This window comes from Apostichopus japonicus, chromosome 19 (assembly GCF_037975245.1).
Source record: "Apostichopus japonicus isolate 1M-3 chromosome 19, ASM3797524v1, whole genome shotgun sequence".
Taxonomy (NCBI): domain Eukaryota; kingdom Metazoa; phylum Echinodermata; class Holothuroidea; order Aspidochirotida; family Stichopodidae; genus Apostichopus; species Apostichopus japonicus.
Window position 1 is genome coordinate 145,531 of NC_092579.1, and position 17,089 is coordinate 162,619.

The following is a 17,089-nucleotide window of genomic DNA, read 5'->3' on the forward strand; positions in this document are numbered from 1 at the left end:
TGTAAAGTTACTTACAAGGCAAGGAATCACAAGCCTTCCTTCTTTCTGGTTTGTCAGTAATCTGAGCTTCAACCATCGCATTCTTTATAAAATTGCTGGATATGTTGAAACAACAGTTTTACGCTTTTCTTTAATATAATTTTTTATGTTGAGTGATATTTGTGTAGTACCATTGTCCCTGCTCTTTAGTAAAGTATTCCAGAGTTTCCACAAAGGAAATGATTATGTTTCTAAAGTCACATTTTCTGTGGAAGAGAGAGATGATGAATCTTTGATTACATGCTCGTCATCAGATCACAAGTTATATAGAATGTGAATGTGTGACAAATTGTGAGAAATCCCAACTAACCTTGTGGCTTTTGATAGCAAGCATTTTATGCCATGTAAACACAGCCTTATTCTGCATAAGTTTATTTTAATAACTTGATAACCTAATCATGGTGAATGTGTGCATCTACGTAGGTGTATGTATGTGTGTGTGTCATGAGATTATTTCTTAAGACATTATAGTCGGCTGAAGCTGTCAAGTAAGTGGCCTAAATTAAATATCCAATATAATCTATAATAATGGGGCTCAAATCAAAAACAATATGAGACAAATCTACAATATATAAGTACACATAATTATTAAGGCTAAATATATATGAAATATGTGTCCAGTAAATAGCATAAGTTAGAAAGGTCACATCTTGGCAATGTGGCAGTCAATGATGGACACAATACAGTTAGTCTCAGTTAGGTGTTAATTGCCCTAAACCCAATTACTAGCATGGTCGTAATAGACAACTACATGCATAAATACTGACATAATTTAACACCATATATACCTTACATTTATAGTAAGAATATTTCACATACATAGCATACATACCGCTGAACAGTAGCAAAAATATTTAGGGTCAACTTCTGACACAAACTGTTACAAAGGGAACTAAAGAACATGTATCAGTACATTAGCCCTATGATCTAGCTAATGGATTCCACAATAGATAAATCCTACTATACATGTAGCATATGCAGACCTGTCAACCTGTTTGACCCCAAAATAGGGAGAATAACATTTTTCAGGGTTAAAAAACCGGGAGAATAAGGGGAAAATAGGGAGGTTGGTAATTTTCAACTGAAATTATGTAAACACTCCTAAATAAATAGTCTACAGTACAGCTCACGTATAACTGGACGTGTACGCGCACAGGATCGTGTAAAGACGTATAAACAAGTACAACCGCGAATAAACTCGTTGACAAACAAATTGCCGCGTAGACACCTCGTATAATCCATGTACGAGTTTATACGCAGTTTATGCTATTGTGCTCAATGAATAGGGATTAAAGTCGCCGAAAGAATTAGTGAGATGTTTGAAACAGCCGTTTCTTAAATTGTAATTTAAGACGTGATATTCACCTAGCAACGAAGAGGACGCAGGTAAAGTGTGTGCCGGCATAGAACTTAACTGTTTTTTGTCGTATACGAGTAGCCTACATGCGAACTGCACACATTCGGTACGCCGCATATACAAACAAGTGACAACTTCGTAACGTGTTTGTAAACAATCAATCTATTTTTAGATTACACTTATTACGCGATAGGCATAGGACTAACTGTTGGCTATTTTCAGAAATTTCGCAATTGATGTAACATTAAAAAACCGGGAAAATAGAATATGAAACCGGGAGGCCGGGAGATTCGGGTAAAAACCGGGAGAGTTGACGGGTCTGCATATGCTTAGTGCAACCTATGTAATGCACAATATAGACATAATACAATAAGATAAACAACATTGGCTAAATATACATGTTCCTGTCCAAGGGAACACACTGAATTACACAATGAAATATAAAGTACATCAATCTATGGTATGACTTTAATTGAACACACCATATGTTTGTGTGCTTGGAGCCATCACAGAGTAACTGAACATTATTTAACTAAAAAACTTCTGAAAGTACAAAGTGATTCATACCTGTATAGAAATTAGAAGATTTATAAACCTAATGCTATCTGTCTTTGACATCCTAGATGGCTGAGGGCTGTCAAGTGAGTGGCACTGGCACAGATCACTGGTAAACTGGCCGCATTATAGAGCCAATGAGAAAAGTATCCTAAGAAAATACAACTTCCTGCCCAGCCCGAATAAAGAGATAAATGAACCAGATGATCAGCTTACTCATTATGAGAAACCCCCAACTTTACTAACCCACTAAGAAACCAGGTTTAAATAACTTAGTGACGTAGTCCAGGAAATGAGCTCTTGTACACAAACAGATGAACCCAAGGGTCACCTGTTTGGGAAGATTTTGGAATTTTCAAGTCACATTTTAACAGATTAAAGCAACATTCGTATGCTTTTCATGACATGCAGTTCACATGGAAATGCATGAACAATTTTAATTCTTTGTTTCTTCTTTTTTGTGTACAGTTCAAGTGCAATGCAATCCAGTCAACTTTTCAGGGAGCAGAGTAGTTATACCAATTCCACCTCAAGAGGTCACTAACTACTGGAGTACTATATTTTGTAAGTATTTCTGGTCAATACAGTTACTGTTGACAAAATTGGATATCTGGATACCCACCCATCCAAGAAAAGAATTACTCACCTGCCAGGATTTTTGGTTTCGTTGATAATCGTAACCTATGCATTCATGATTGGGTGTGTGGGTGTGTGTGAGTGCGTTTGTTATGCCAAGCTTGAAAACACGATATCTCCAGAAGGGAAGGTCAGACCAATTTCATATTTAGTATGTAGAAGTACCATATTGATTGAGTACAAGATGCCTATTGTTTTTGGTGGAGGTCAAAGGTCTTTTGGGGTCACCAGGGGTCAAATTGTGAAAACCTTGTAAACACGATATCTGAAGAAGAAAAGCTTGGGAGGACCTCATATTTAGTGTGTATAAGTACCATATTTAAAGAAGCCTTTTGTTTTTGGTCAGAGTGCAAAGGTCATTTGAGGTCACCAGGGGTTAAATTGTGAAAACCTTGTAATCACGATATCTCACAAATGGAAGCTTTGGCTGACCACTTATTTAGTGTGTGGAAGAACCTCATTGAGTTAAAGAAGCCTATTGTTTTTGGTGGAGGTCAGAGGTCAAAATCTGCAACCCTTGTAAACATGTACACCCAAACTATACATTACGTCAGATTCATGAAGAAAACTGCTCTTGTTACATTGATCGAAACCACAATGCATTTGTGCATGCTGGTTTTATCTTTGCTGGAGTCAACAGTTATCTCTATGTGATGGTGATTGCTTATAATGTGTAGTTTTTGTGTGCATGTGTGTGTGTTCTAGCCTTAATAACTCAATAAAGTTGAGATCATGTAGGCCGACTTACATACCCACTAGTGCATGTGATATTTAAGGCGTTCACAAGTAGCTGACCAGTGTGTAAGAAGTAACAACATAAATCAAACTGTGGTTAACAGTTATAAGGCTGCATACACTCTAAAAACAAAGAGTGAAAATTCACTCTAATGGAGTGAATTTTCACTAGAGCTTTCAAAGAGTGTCTAGAGGGACCACTCTTCAAAGAGGGAATTTAACTCTTCTAAAAGAGTAAAACAATTTCAATCCTGTAAGGAGTGAATTATTTCACAAAATAGTGGTTGAGAGTGAACAGTCACTCCAAAGGAGTGATGTTATAATAATATAATAATAATAAATGAGACTTATATAGCGCCAAATCAGTAAACAAAAGTCACTGATCAAGGCGCTTTACAGAGAAAGCAGATTAATTTACAAAAGAACAAGTGTAAAGATGGGTCTTAAGTAGACTCTTGAATGTAGAAAGTTTAGAGCAAGTTCGAATGTGATCTGGTAACTTGTTCCAGAGATAAGAGCCAGAGTATTCGAAGCTTCTGTAACCATAGGTCTTCAAGCGTGGTTTAGGAACAGTTAAATACAGTTTGTTGGAGGAACGAAGTGTGCAAGTTGGAGTATATGGCAAGAGAAGTTGCGACAGGTACACAGGCTGTTCCAGATGATGAGCACAGAAGGTGAGAAGAAGTATTTTATACTGAATTCTGTAGCTGATAGGTAGCCAGTGAAGTTCCTTCAGAAGTGGAGTGGTTTGGCATTTTCTTCCCTTCCTTTTCACAATACGGGCAGCGGTGTTTTGGATCTTTTGAAGTTTCTGGATGGTCGAATCAGGAAGGCCGAATAAAAGTGAATTTAGAAAGTCAAGCTTTGATGTCACAAATGCATCAACCAGTCTGTCAAGTCTTATTATTGAGGTAATTCCTCATCAGACTGATTTTCCTCAGTTGCCAATTAGCAGAACGAAGAGATTAGTAACATGATTTTCAAGTGACATGGTCTGGTCAAAATATGCACCAAGGTTTCTAACAGTCGAGGAGATATTAATAGAGTCTTTACCAACAGTAAGTGGTGGAAAATTAAGTGTAACTTCAGAGAAACATGATCGAAAAACAATAAACTCTTTTTTATCACAGTTAAGTTTCAACTGATTAGTTGTAAGCCAAGTGTTTACAGCACTTATAAAGGTTTCCATTTTATGAAAAGCATTGGGCACATCATCCTTATCGAAAGCAAGTAGTAATTGAATATCATTCGCATAATGATGGAAATGAACACCATGGTGCCGAATAACATCACTTAACTCCGCAAGATACAAAGAAAAAAGAACAGGTCCAAGTACAGAGCCCTGTGGAACACCAGTAACTAATGGACGAGGAGACAAAATCATCAATTTTCACCTGTTGATAACGCTCAGTAATATAAGAATTGAACCAGGATAGAACAGTACCACATAATCTATACTTTGATTGCAGTCTTTCTAACAATATGGAATGATTCACTGTATCAAAAGCTGATAAGTCTAAAAGAACTAAAAGGACAAAGCAGTCTTCATCAAGTTGGGTTGTAATAAAATTATGAACTGCATTGAGGGCAGTTTCTGTACTGTGACCAGACTTATAAGCTGACTGGTATGGTTCAAGAAGATTCTCCTGTGTAAGATAATCCATTAAGCGAGATAAAACTGTCTTTTCAATAACCTTTCAAAAACAAAACGAAACTCAAGTCGAAATAGGGTGATAGTTTTTTAAACAGTTTCTATCTCAGCTGTTCTTTTTAAGTACAGGAGTCACATGAGCAACCTTAAAGGAATCAGGTACAATTCCTGTTGACATGGAAGTATATATTCGTAATGAGAAGAATGAGTTCTGTTGAACAACCTTTAGCTATATTAAACCATGTTGGCAGCAGATCAAGCAAACATGATTTTGATGGCGAGTTCGTGATAATTTTAAGTATTTCATCTTCAGTAGCTTCAGAGAAACTGTCAAACAAAGATGCAGGAGATGGCTCAGTCAAACAATTTGCAGAAAGATGTAGGCTTTGACGATTTAACATAGTACAAAGTTCCAAGATCTTCTTGGAAAAGTAAAGGGAGAATCTCTCAGATAACTCAGTATGGAAGGGATAATTTGGCAGGTTGGCACACTTCTGTTTATTTGAAAGAAAATCAACAGTCTTGAAAAGATCTTTAGGAGATGATGTATTTCGCTCCTCGCTTACCTGTCTCCCCACAACATTAGCACCTCATTCTACCGTGTCTAGTATGCCCTGGTAATCTTTTAACACTGTGCACCCTCAGCGACCGGCTTCTCCGGTCGTTGCCCTTCCTTCTCATTCTACCATCCAAAGTGTTTACACATACGTTTTCATAGTGGATTAAAATCTTACGGATATTGCCCGGAATATATTGGATTTTTACCTTCTTTACATCCTATTGGATTTCAGAATGTTTTACGGTCGTTTACAGCCTGATAAGTATCCTTTTCTTCTAAAGGGAGGGAGTTTGGGGGCTGTTTTTAGTGTGCGACCCATGCCCATGTGTTTGTTTTTGAGTAGCGTAACGTTACTTTTTCAGGTAGTAGTTCCGCAAACTGCTTCGTTCGTTCCCGCCTCTTCCGCACTAGCGCGGATGGGGGGTATCTCACCTTTTGTATACATGTTTTATCTGTTATACTTCTTATAAGATGTTTGATCGTTTTCATGTACTTTCGTTACTTGTACGCTTTTTCTAAGTGTGGGGTTTCACCCTTGTAGCGTACTTTGTAGCCACGATGTTGTTCGTTTTCATGTACTTTCGTTACTTGTACGCTTTTTCTTAGTGTGGGGTTTCACCCTTGTAGTGTACTTTGTAGCTACGATGTTGTTCGTTTTCAGGTACTTTCGTTACTTGTACGCTTTTTCTAAGTGTGGGGTTTCACCCTTGTAGTGGACTTTGTAGCCACGATGTTGTTCGTTTTCAGGTACTTTCGTTACTTGTACGTTTATTTTCTAAGTGTTGGGTTTCACTTTTGTAGCGTACCTTGTAGCGGTTCCGCATTAGCACGGATGGGCGGTATCTCGCCTTTTGTTACATGTTTTATTATACTTCTTATAAGATGTTGGATCGTTTTCATGTACTGTCATTACTTGGTCGCTTATAGTGTTGGGATTTCACTTTTGTAGCGTACTAGCGGGGCGCGATATTTTTGTCACGTATCTCTACTCTCTGTTAGTTTACATCCCCAACCTGCTTCTTCCATTTCCATGGTTAGTTTACGTTCTTACGATAGACTACCTTTTCTAGTCTTCCTAACGTGAATTTTTCAGTCATGTACTCGGAGCCACTTGAAATGTGTCAATTGTTCGATGTTCCGCCCGGATCGGGCAGGGGATGGCCAGGATCCTTTCCCCAGAGGCAGGACCTGTAGCCCAGACCCTTGTTGGTCTAAATCTTGTATACGCCAGCACTTTGTCAAGAATTTGACACATGGCTGGCTAGCCAGCGTTCGAAGCTCTGGGACAAACTGGACCTCATCCCGTATCCCAACGGTTCCCCGAGAGGGGAGGGAATTGCAGGAGAGACTGGAGGTGAGGAAGAAGCTAGAGAGTTGGTGGGAGATGGAGTGGAGAGTGGCCAAGAGAGGGCCAGAGGAGAGACAGAGAGAGAGAGAGAGGAGAAAGAGATTTTGCCCCCCCAAGGTCCCGGCGCCCTCCGGATTATATGACCAAGGGGGAAGGCAAGGGCAAGGCTCAAGGCCAATAAAAAGCCCATTAGAAATTCCGACCGGAACGGACAGAATGTCCGGGTCGAGGAGAGTGGTACAAGGCGTGGTACACATACAGAGATGGGCTCCGGGAGCCCGGGCCCGGCGAGAGAGGCCGGAGGAGAGAGAGAGGAGAAAGAGATATTGCCCCCCCAAGGTCCCGGCGCCGTCCAGATTATATGACCAAGGGGGAAAGCAAGGGCAAGGCTCAAGGCCAATAAAAAGCCCATTAGAAATTCCGACTGGAACGGACAGAATGTCCGGGTCGAGGAGAGTGGTACCCGGCATGGTACGCACACAGAGGTGGGCTCCGGGAGCCCAGGTCCGGCGAGACCCCAGGTCCGGCGAGACCCCAGAGGGAGTGCGGAACTGAGGTTCCACTCTGGATCTGAGACCGGCCCCGAAGCCGGGAACCGGAGCTACAATCGACTGCTGGGTCCCCAGAGATGGGCTCCGGAGGGCCCGGGTCCGACGAGACTCCAGAGGGAGCCTGGAACCGAAGTCCCACTCCGGAGCCGGTCCCGGAGCCGGGAACCGATGAGATCGACGACTGCTGGGCCCCCAGAACGGGGGAGCAGGGGCAGAAGCCCGGTCCGCAGATCTCCAAACCGGATCCAAAACTGGTCCCGAAGCCGTGAGCGGACGAGAATAACAACTGCTGGGCCCCCAGAACGGGGTAGCAGGGGCAGAAGCCCGGTCCGCAGACCTAACCGGAGCCGCGGCCGGTCCCGAGGCCGGGAGCCGACAAGAGTAACAACGGGGTAGTAGGGGCAAGCGCCCAATCCGAAAAGACAGCTGGCCCCGAGCGAGGTTCCCACGGCGAAGGGAGATATACTTATCCCCAGCCACAGAGGGGAAAGGACAAAGACGGGCACCGAACACAGACATCGGTGCCGAGGAGCGATCACAACCCACGGCCAGCCCGGCCGCGACACCACGATCAATCCTAGACCAAAGAATGGAACCTGATTTGTTCCCCGGTGAGGACGTTCTGGTTTGCAGAGCGTCGGTCAACCTGTCCGGCCTAGACGACGTGGTCGACCCCCTAGATTTTGGGGTTACAGAGGACGGTTACTCCCGCTTCCCAGAGGAGGAAAAGTCTCCTACATCGGGGGGAGTGTTGCCCCCCGGAACTAGCAGCTTGAACTGCGACGACAGGTTCGAATCAATTGCGGAAAAACACCGCAATCGCTACACCATTAATCGCTACACATCCCAAAGGTGTGTTTAACTAGTACCAGCACAAACCAGGACATGTCATAGATTTCCTGGGCATTCATGGGTCATATTCTCCTCGCTAATTATACTCCTCTCTAATTATAATTCATCGCCATATGTCTAGGTTTAAAACCTTACTTAGGGGATAAATACAGGGGGAACAGGTCTTAAATTTGATTTGAGACCGATGATAACGTCATCGAGGAGGCTGAGCGGACCGAGGCGATAGCCGCTGCCCTTCTCGATGATGTCATGAGAGGTCTCAAATCAAATATAAGACCGGGTACCCTCGTTTTTATCCCCATTCATAAATGACCCTCACAAATGTTAGAAAACGGCATTTTTTTGCTAATTTTTGCTGATCTGTATTTAATTCTCCTTATGCCTCCCTTAATCCTTTTCCTGAATGACGTAATAGTCACCTCATGTAAAACAGCATTTTCTTCCGACGAACATTAAAGAGGAGCGATAGTGATTTTTCAGCATCGACGAAAAAATACGATTTTATTCAAGAGTATTCTAGTTGGTTTCCATATTACACATGTGAAAATTCAAGTCAATCCGATGTTGGGAAAGGCTTAAAAAAAATTCCTAAACTCGTTGATTTTTTAAACAAAAATTGGGCTTTTCGCGAACAGCGATATGATGATCACGTGATCTATAGGGACATGTGACGTCATTATGATGATAACAAAGTGAGCTCGGCGTAGTGTACTTCAGCAGTGTGCACTTAGTGTGTAAGTTTAGTTGCAACCTACTCTATATTGGACTCGACAAACAACCTAAACCAGAGAGGAGATTTGATACACTGCGTGAGACATTTAACGGTCTAATTTTAATAAGGTGTTATTGTTCCTGCTTTTTCTTGTCGTTTTAGTGAAGCCGACTGCCCCAATGTAAATTACGGAATAATCGGTCATAGAGCCATCTCGGGCCCAATTGAAATTTGCGTGTGGCAAGGTCACTAGAGTAAAAAAAGTTTGAAACATTGATGCTTTTATTCCGCATTATTTATATATATCCCGATAAATGCAACAGTAAGTGTTGGAACTGGAAGACATGTCAGACGTGAACAACCCAATGACTATGTGAGGAGAGAATCCACGTGCAAATTTCAATTGGGGAATGGACGTCGCTTAGGCAGAGTTTTTTTGGGCAGAGATATGTTCATACCCTCCAAACCACTTTAAATGTAATACGAATAGGAAATGTATGTATGCTCGAGCTAAACAAAACATCGTGTAAGTATTACTTACGGTAGCGCACACTGTCACTTATGTTTCCACAGTGTGAAAGTACCGTTTGCGGACCTACGTGAAGTTGGGCTAGAATACGATTCCTCCTGAAGCCCAAACCACGAGGCATGCATGTGAAACGCAATAGGCATTGCATGTAGTGAGAAAATTGTTCGAGCTAGACTAACTACTCGATTGAGTTCAAATGCGGTTGTATTTCAAGCTCAATGAAACCTTTCTGTTGGATTTAATGACGCACGGAACAAGGAACGTTTATGTTTTACAGTAGGCCTAGTGCATACAAGCGAATCTACTTTGTTTAGAACTTTGGATTTTCTTTCGGATGTTATACTAAACTACGTTTGAGACTATCATCTCTATTGTCATTGTGCCAGTTTGACTGGTAAGTGAGCACATTCATACATCACTCTGTATAAAACCCGCCAAAAACGTGATCTTGAGATTTACGTTACTTTGGGTCAGCTTGCGAGGTACCTCTTCAGATATTGGGAAATCGTTGCGAAATCGCCGCAAATTTCGTAAAAAAAACTTGTAAACACGTGGTGAAGAAATCAAGAAACACCATGATATTCATTATCTATTTATGTCTTGAACATTACGCCGGAAAATAACAGTTATGCTGACACGAAATGCACGCACAGCTCCGTACTGAACAGTTCACAACAGAAAAGATCATCACAGTGATGTCATTCACTGACCTGAGGGCTGTTCAAGGTCGTTGCAGTGTTTGCAAATTCCTAAATTACGGAGACGAAAAAACGATGTTTCAATTCCCTTTTTTATAACTTTTCGGTGTGCTTTTTGGAAAATTAAAAAAATATGTTGCTTGGTAACATATAAACTACATTATATATGAAAATGAGAGATTTTTTTTCTGTCACTATCGTTCTACTTTAAGAGTGAAAAAATACGAATGAAGCAGTGTCGTTTGGTCTTAAATTTTTGTAGTTTAATCAATTCAAACACTAAAAAATGGAGGGAAATGCAAATTAAATAAGAACAGATGAACATATTTCTAAAGATAACATTTTAAAACGTTTTTTTTACCTACCAGGTCAAATTGCGCAATAAACAGATGCTGAGTTGTGTGTGTTCTGGAAAGTCCGTGAACGCTACAACAGTTAGGCTAGCAACGTTGCCTGTTGCTAACATTCTTTTGAGTAGAACTCGCCTATCCCTGGTCGGTAGATGAACCGTTCAAATTAAAGTTTACTGGGCCTGAGAATGAGCAGTTTTTGAAGAGGTTCCGAGCCCCATTGTTCGACAGGTTTGTACTTGTAGTAACCGCAGTGTTATTGCGAGTCTGAAAGATCGCTAGGCCTAGTCCCTGGTCAGTCATGTCGTTACTGCTAGTAGTAGTAGTAGTAGTGCTAACGTTATTGTTAGGCTTAGCGACAAGGTTTCTTCTGTTAGTGTCAACATATGACGCTTTACGCTTCGGTTCTTCGTTGAAGCACCTCGATAAGGTTGCTGACATTGACTCTAGCTCAAAATTAAGCTCAAAATTAATCCCTAAGTCATTCATGTTACTCGAAGCATTTAGCTGGATGATTTAAGAAGAACGTACAGTGTGTATTGAGACTCAGTGTGTGTGAAAACATATACAGTACTACTGCTGTAACTAATTGCAAGTTGGCTATATATACTGTACAGTATTCTTTTGCAATTTGGAACATTTCTTTGCCCATAAACATATTTACATATACTCATGGCAACATTACACCATGTCTTCATTTCTTTTAATTATGACTTCATGATTGCCACGGAAACAAACCAGTGTTTGTCTAACATTTCGATCCTGAAGCAATTCTCATCTCTATACACTCGACCAGTCTCGAATCGCATTCGAGACTGGTCCAGTATACAGAAAGTTGGTTTAGGCATTTATGAATTGTGTTTAAAACACTGTTGTTTAAAACACTTGTGGAACCCACTTCCAGAACATGTTAAAATGCGCAAGACTGAATTGTTTCAAATCGGTTCTCAAGACGTATTCTTTTTACTTTAACGGCTTGGCCCTGGCAAACTGCCAGGAAAAGAACTTTCTCGAACTTGGCAAAGTGCCAGGAAAACGAAAACTGTTAATAGAGGAGGGGGACCAAGCAGTCACCTGGCTTGCCACGTGTGAGCTCAACTTTTGCTGCAACGAGCTGTCGACTATGTGAGCGATCCCATGGAATCAGCCTCTCTATTTCTTTGGTGAATTACCAAGACATACGCGTTAGTAAGTTGAATAAGGGGTAGAGCACTGTTTATTTGTAAGAAAATCAACAGTCTTGAAAAGATCTTTAGGAGATGATGTATCAGCAATAATAGGAGCATAATAATTTCTCCTTGCAATATGAATTTTGTTCCGCACAACTTTACAACGTTCCTTAAAACGTTCTCTATGAACAGATAAACCTGTATTGCGCCACTGAAGCTCATGCTTTCTCCTAACTTTTTTAGCTTGGACAATATCCAGACTAAACTATTATTGTGTGTTATTATTGGTGAAAGGGAGCCAGCAGTATTTAGTCTAATCTTTGCTGAACAGTTAAAGTCAGTGGTTTTACAAATCAAGGTATAGCAACGAAGAACTTTTGTACTTTACACCAAACAAGATTATGGGTTCTTCATTTGAGGGTAACTTTCTCCATCACAAATCCAAAGGAACATAAAATATACAACATATAATCTAAAATGTTATAAGATTTGCAGGGCATTTTAGAGAAATGCAAAAAAGGACATAATAAATTGTTATCAAATTTCTGTTGTATGTATTTGAATAAGGAACTTGAACAGAAATTTCAAGCAAGTATAAAAGGTCATAGATGGACTTAGTATGTATAGAACAACATACAGGACAATGCAAACAGTGGTGAATGGTATAGACTAGTAATAGTAAACTGATAAAAAATATATAAATTATATATATTAAATTAAAAGTTAGAAAATATCTGCTTCAGTAACAGACATTGTAACATGTTATAAAAAATTTCAATTTTCAATTTCTTTATTCCAGTATAAATTACAAAATTTATAAAAATGACACATAATAATGATACACAAAAGACGTAAAATGTACAATCATGAAAGCATGAACAAATAAGAAATAAGATGGAGGATTATAAGTTTGAAAGATTAAAAGGATTATAACAGAGATTCTAAGAACCCATTTTGAATATAAATGGCTGCTCTGTAGATAAATGGAGTTCTTAAAAAGCATAATTCTAAAAGTTGGCAAGATAGTAGGATAACGTAGATTGTACTTGTTGGTTCTATTGCACAGAGAGATCAACTCGGAGTGAAGTGGGTGATCTTTAGAACTATGTATAATCTTAGCTAGTCTTATGAATTCATTTTTAGCAGCAGTGTTTACTTTACCAACCAGGCTTTCATAGTCGAGATTAAATATATTTGAGCAGTATTTCAAGAAACTTCTGATTCTTTTCTTGTCCTTTTCAAGTAGAAGGTGATACCAGACAGGAACTGCATACACAATGACTGGCAGAATTGATGAGTTGAAAACCTTATCTCTTACATTAGAATAAAAGCAGGGAGCTGCTACTCCCTGATGAAAGTAAGGAGTAATGTATGCCAACGTTGATACAACATAATACACCTTAGACATCATTTTAGATACATGGTTAGTAAAGGTTAACTTGGCGTCAATATCAACTCCTAAGTACATAGTATGAGACACCCGCTCAACAATGGAGCATTGAACATAAGTTTTCTCATCCCTGGTCTGAATGAGACCTTGATGTTTAATGTTAATGTTCTCAAATTTGATTTCTTTAGATTTCTTAGCTTTAAGTAAGAGGTTCTTCTGCTCACACAAATTGACCATATTATCAATGCTTGATTTATAGTCATTTTGATTTTCAAAGTGTGTCCGCTTTGAAATGTTACGGGACATAGCTGTATCAACAGCGTACTAATAATTACATTACACCCCAGAGAAGAACGTACAGTATATCATCTGTGTATATTGTAAAGAGTAACGCAAATAGAGGACCTCCCTGTGGGACTCCCACTGTAATCTTTGATTCCTCTGAATAACCTTTCTGTAGCTTGACTTGTCGGGACCATCCTTGTAAAAAGTTAGCCAACCAGTGGATAAGCCATGGCTCATCAATAAAACTACACAAACCTTGGATTAAACGATTTGGTATTTATAACCGTATTAAAAGCACTTGAAAAATCTAAAAATAAAACTTTAGTGACTGTTGTGTCCCTCTCATTTAAACCAGGAACAACACAATGTACAAGCTTGAGTATAGCATCTATGCCGGACATGCCTTCAGTAATCTCCATATTCAGCAATCATACAAAAATGTTATCAAAGTTAGCATAAAACACCAACGGTCATCATGCCGCCTTCCCTTCCGTGATGTACAAATCAAACATTAAAGTGTAATGAAACCCTTACAGTCCTAAGCTATCCTGGATAAAGGTTTTCTCAAATGGACCATCAGCTAAAATCAGGACACAGGTGGGAGTGTAAGATACAACTACTATTATTAGGATCAAATTTACAAACAAACAGGACAAACGTAAGACAATAGTGAGACTTCTGCAGGCTTTCATTAGTAGTTTCACCGATACCCAACAATGTTGACAACATCGTATGACATTTTTTATATTAACATTACATTATTATACTTTACTAATACTTATTTTGATGGTGGATAGTTTATTTAAGGAATGCTGTTATCTGTTAGTTTGTTTTGATTGTGTATGCTCATATAGCTGGAACATGCTCTTAATTAGGCATATTATTGAGTGCTACAATAAATGACCTTACTTGTGGGTGTACCTTATCTTGACTCACCACCTTATAAATGAGACCTTCATAAAAGTTATAAAAAGTAGATAAAGGTAGAGCAAAGTGCAGATTCAAGATATAATGAAACTTAAAAAGCCTGTCAAAGGCTACTATTATAGATTCACCAACAGCCTGTTGGTGTAATCACAAATAATAAAATATTGAATTGGCCTGCTGGCTGGCCTAAGACCTGAGTGAACTCTTCAATCTTTTCAGTGCACCACTGACCAACATTGGTTCCAACCTGAAAGTAAAAATAAGAAATTTTGTTAATTTCAAATTATCATAAAAACAGTTTAAAATTAAGATAAGTGTGATTTCAGGCATTGAGATGTGATGAGCGGGTTGCCACGTCTGCCATCATTCTTATAAAATAATCCCAGCAGATGTTGAGATGTGGCAAACAGATTCAGCTGTATTTGCTACCGAGCACAAGAGCTTATATTTGGTTATATGATGTCATTGAGTCAACATAAAGCAGCTGCTAAACACTTGTTGGTAGAATCACTGTAACAACTTTTGAGAAAACGATGGTTAGTGACAATATGTTCAGCATAGCTCCGCTAGAAGGACCCCAAGTACACGATAAACAGAGACAAGATTCTAATAGCTTGTACACTATACAGCCTGAGAACATTATTTGAATATTTTGGGGATACCATGAAATGAAAATAGAAGAAAACTGTAAATGGTGTCTCTAATTCTATTATCTGCTATCTTTTTTTATGGTGGCTTAATAAGAACATAGGAAGAAAACAAATAGATAAAGAGTCAACATTTTGAGATAAAAAGTCAATCTTTTTAGATAAAAAATCAATCTTTTTAGAAAAAAAGTCAAACTTTTGATATAAAACTCTACATTTTGAGAAAAAAGTCTTTTGAGATTTGGGGACACTTTTTGCTTTCTTATGTCTCTATTAAGCCACCGTACTTTTTGAGTGCAAATCAAAACGTAACAGATTCTTATTCAACAAGTTTAGCACTTGAGTAAGTCTAACTAGGAAGTTTTCGTCAATGGGAATTTAGTGTGTAAAATGGATCGATGTTTTCACATGTATATGTACGAAGGTTTTCCGTAAGCGGGGCGTATGTCAGGAATCCCATCGTAACCTTGAACTTATCAGAGTTGTACTATAGGTATAGACCTGTTGAAAATGCAAACCAACGCAAGTAAAAACAGGTGGAAAATAAAAAAAATGGCTGTTGATTGAATGCTCATTTTGAACCATAATTTTTAATTTAATTTAACGGAACGAAGTTCTGAACTTAAAGTAGGAAACAGTCCATATTCAAGGTCTCTTAATTTGGCCTGATTAATATTGTTACTGGTAGCACAATAAGTGTTCAATAAGTGTTCAATAAGATTAAACTTTGTTACTCGTTAAAGTCACAGTGGCCACCTGTACGTTACTTTGTTTGTGTGGCATTAGGCCTAGCCCAAAGCCTGCATTTTAAGTACATAGTTATTAGCATACTCCTGCCTAGTACTAGTCCTAGTACTAGTACTACAACTAGTACTAGTGTGTATAAATACTGCCAGTAACTTATTATAGATAGATTGACTTACCCTCTAATAACTGAACAATATTTTCTCCAAAACCAAACTCTCCAACCAGTCTTGAACAGACATCTTAAATTCCTTCAGAAAATCTCTCCTTGGTTCCATTTGAATTGTTATTGTGATATTGCAAATGTTATACTTTACTATATTATGTAGGCAAATTGCCTGTGTTAGTGAACATGAACCCATGCAGCTGTCAACTAATTAATAAAAAAAAGCGGGAGCATTCATCAATGTAATTGGCTATTCACATGTCAACACACACAGTTTATTATACACTCAGGGTCAAAGAGTGAACAGAGTTAGTAACTGGAAGGACTGCACACCAACGAATTTCGCTCTTATGGAGTGAAAAAATTTCACTCTTGATAAAGAGTAAATTTTTCACTCTTTTGTTTTTAGAGTGTAGCATGCCATGGGCCTCATGATGTTTGAACCCTTCCCACAAAGTAATAATAGGTGTTGGCATACCTATTGGTACAATGTAAGGCCTACTATAGGTTTACAATCTAACATTAGAGATCTTCATAAGAGGAAATCTAGACTTTAATATGCATAGCTGGTGGTTTTTCGACTTCCTCTTATCCCTTCAAATTTATGTTACATTGAATCTTTACACAGTTTGTAACTTTCCATTGATGTATGACACATTGTATTATTTTCTTATGGGACTCTGTAAAACTTGATCAAACCTAGCACTTTTGGACAAGATATTTGCTCTTTTGGCAAAAGTTCCTAAGCACTCACGCGACTACATGTCACCCTCTGACATAAATTGTGCTGATTCGTTTGAGAAACACCTTCGATCATGCCATTCACTTAAAGCACTAACACTGATGCGTTGTACTGTTAATATAAAGCACTAACACTGATGCGTCGTACTGTTAATATAAAGCACTAACACTGATGCGTCGTACTGTTAATATCAGGCACTAACACTGATGCGTCGTACTGTTAATATAAAGCACTAACACTGATGCGTCGTACTGTTAATATAAAGCACTAACACTGATGCGTCGTACTGTTAATATAAAGCACTAACACTGATGCGTCGTACTGTTAATATAAAGCACTAACACTGATGCGTCGTACTGTTAATATAAAGCACTAACACTGATGCGTCGTACTGTTAATATCAGGACCAAAATTTAAGTTTCTTTATCCTTCCCAGTCATCAAACAG

The 17,089-nt window shown here is 39.0% G+C and overlaps 1 protein-coding gene across 2 annotated transcripts in view; it reads left to right on the forward strand.

The window, feature by feature from the left end:
- Nucleotides 1-17,089, forward strand: part of LOC139959412 (transmembrane protein 114-like) — a 96,639-nt gene that overhangs the window by 12,831 nt on the left and 66,719 nt on the right. For both annotated transcript variants that reach the window (XR_011790101.1, XM_071957004.1), the window contains exon 2: nucleotides 2,420-2,515. Coding sequence is in view for 1 of the 2 variants with exons in the window: in XM_071957004.1 (XP_071813105.1) it covers nucleotides 2,420-2,515 (96 nt within the window). In the remaining variant the exon portion in view is untranslated. The remainder of the gene's footprint in view (nucleotides 1-2,419; nucleotides 2,516-17,089) is intronic.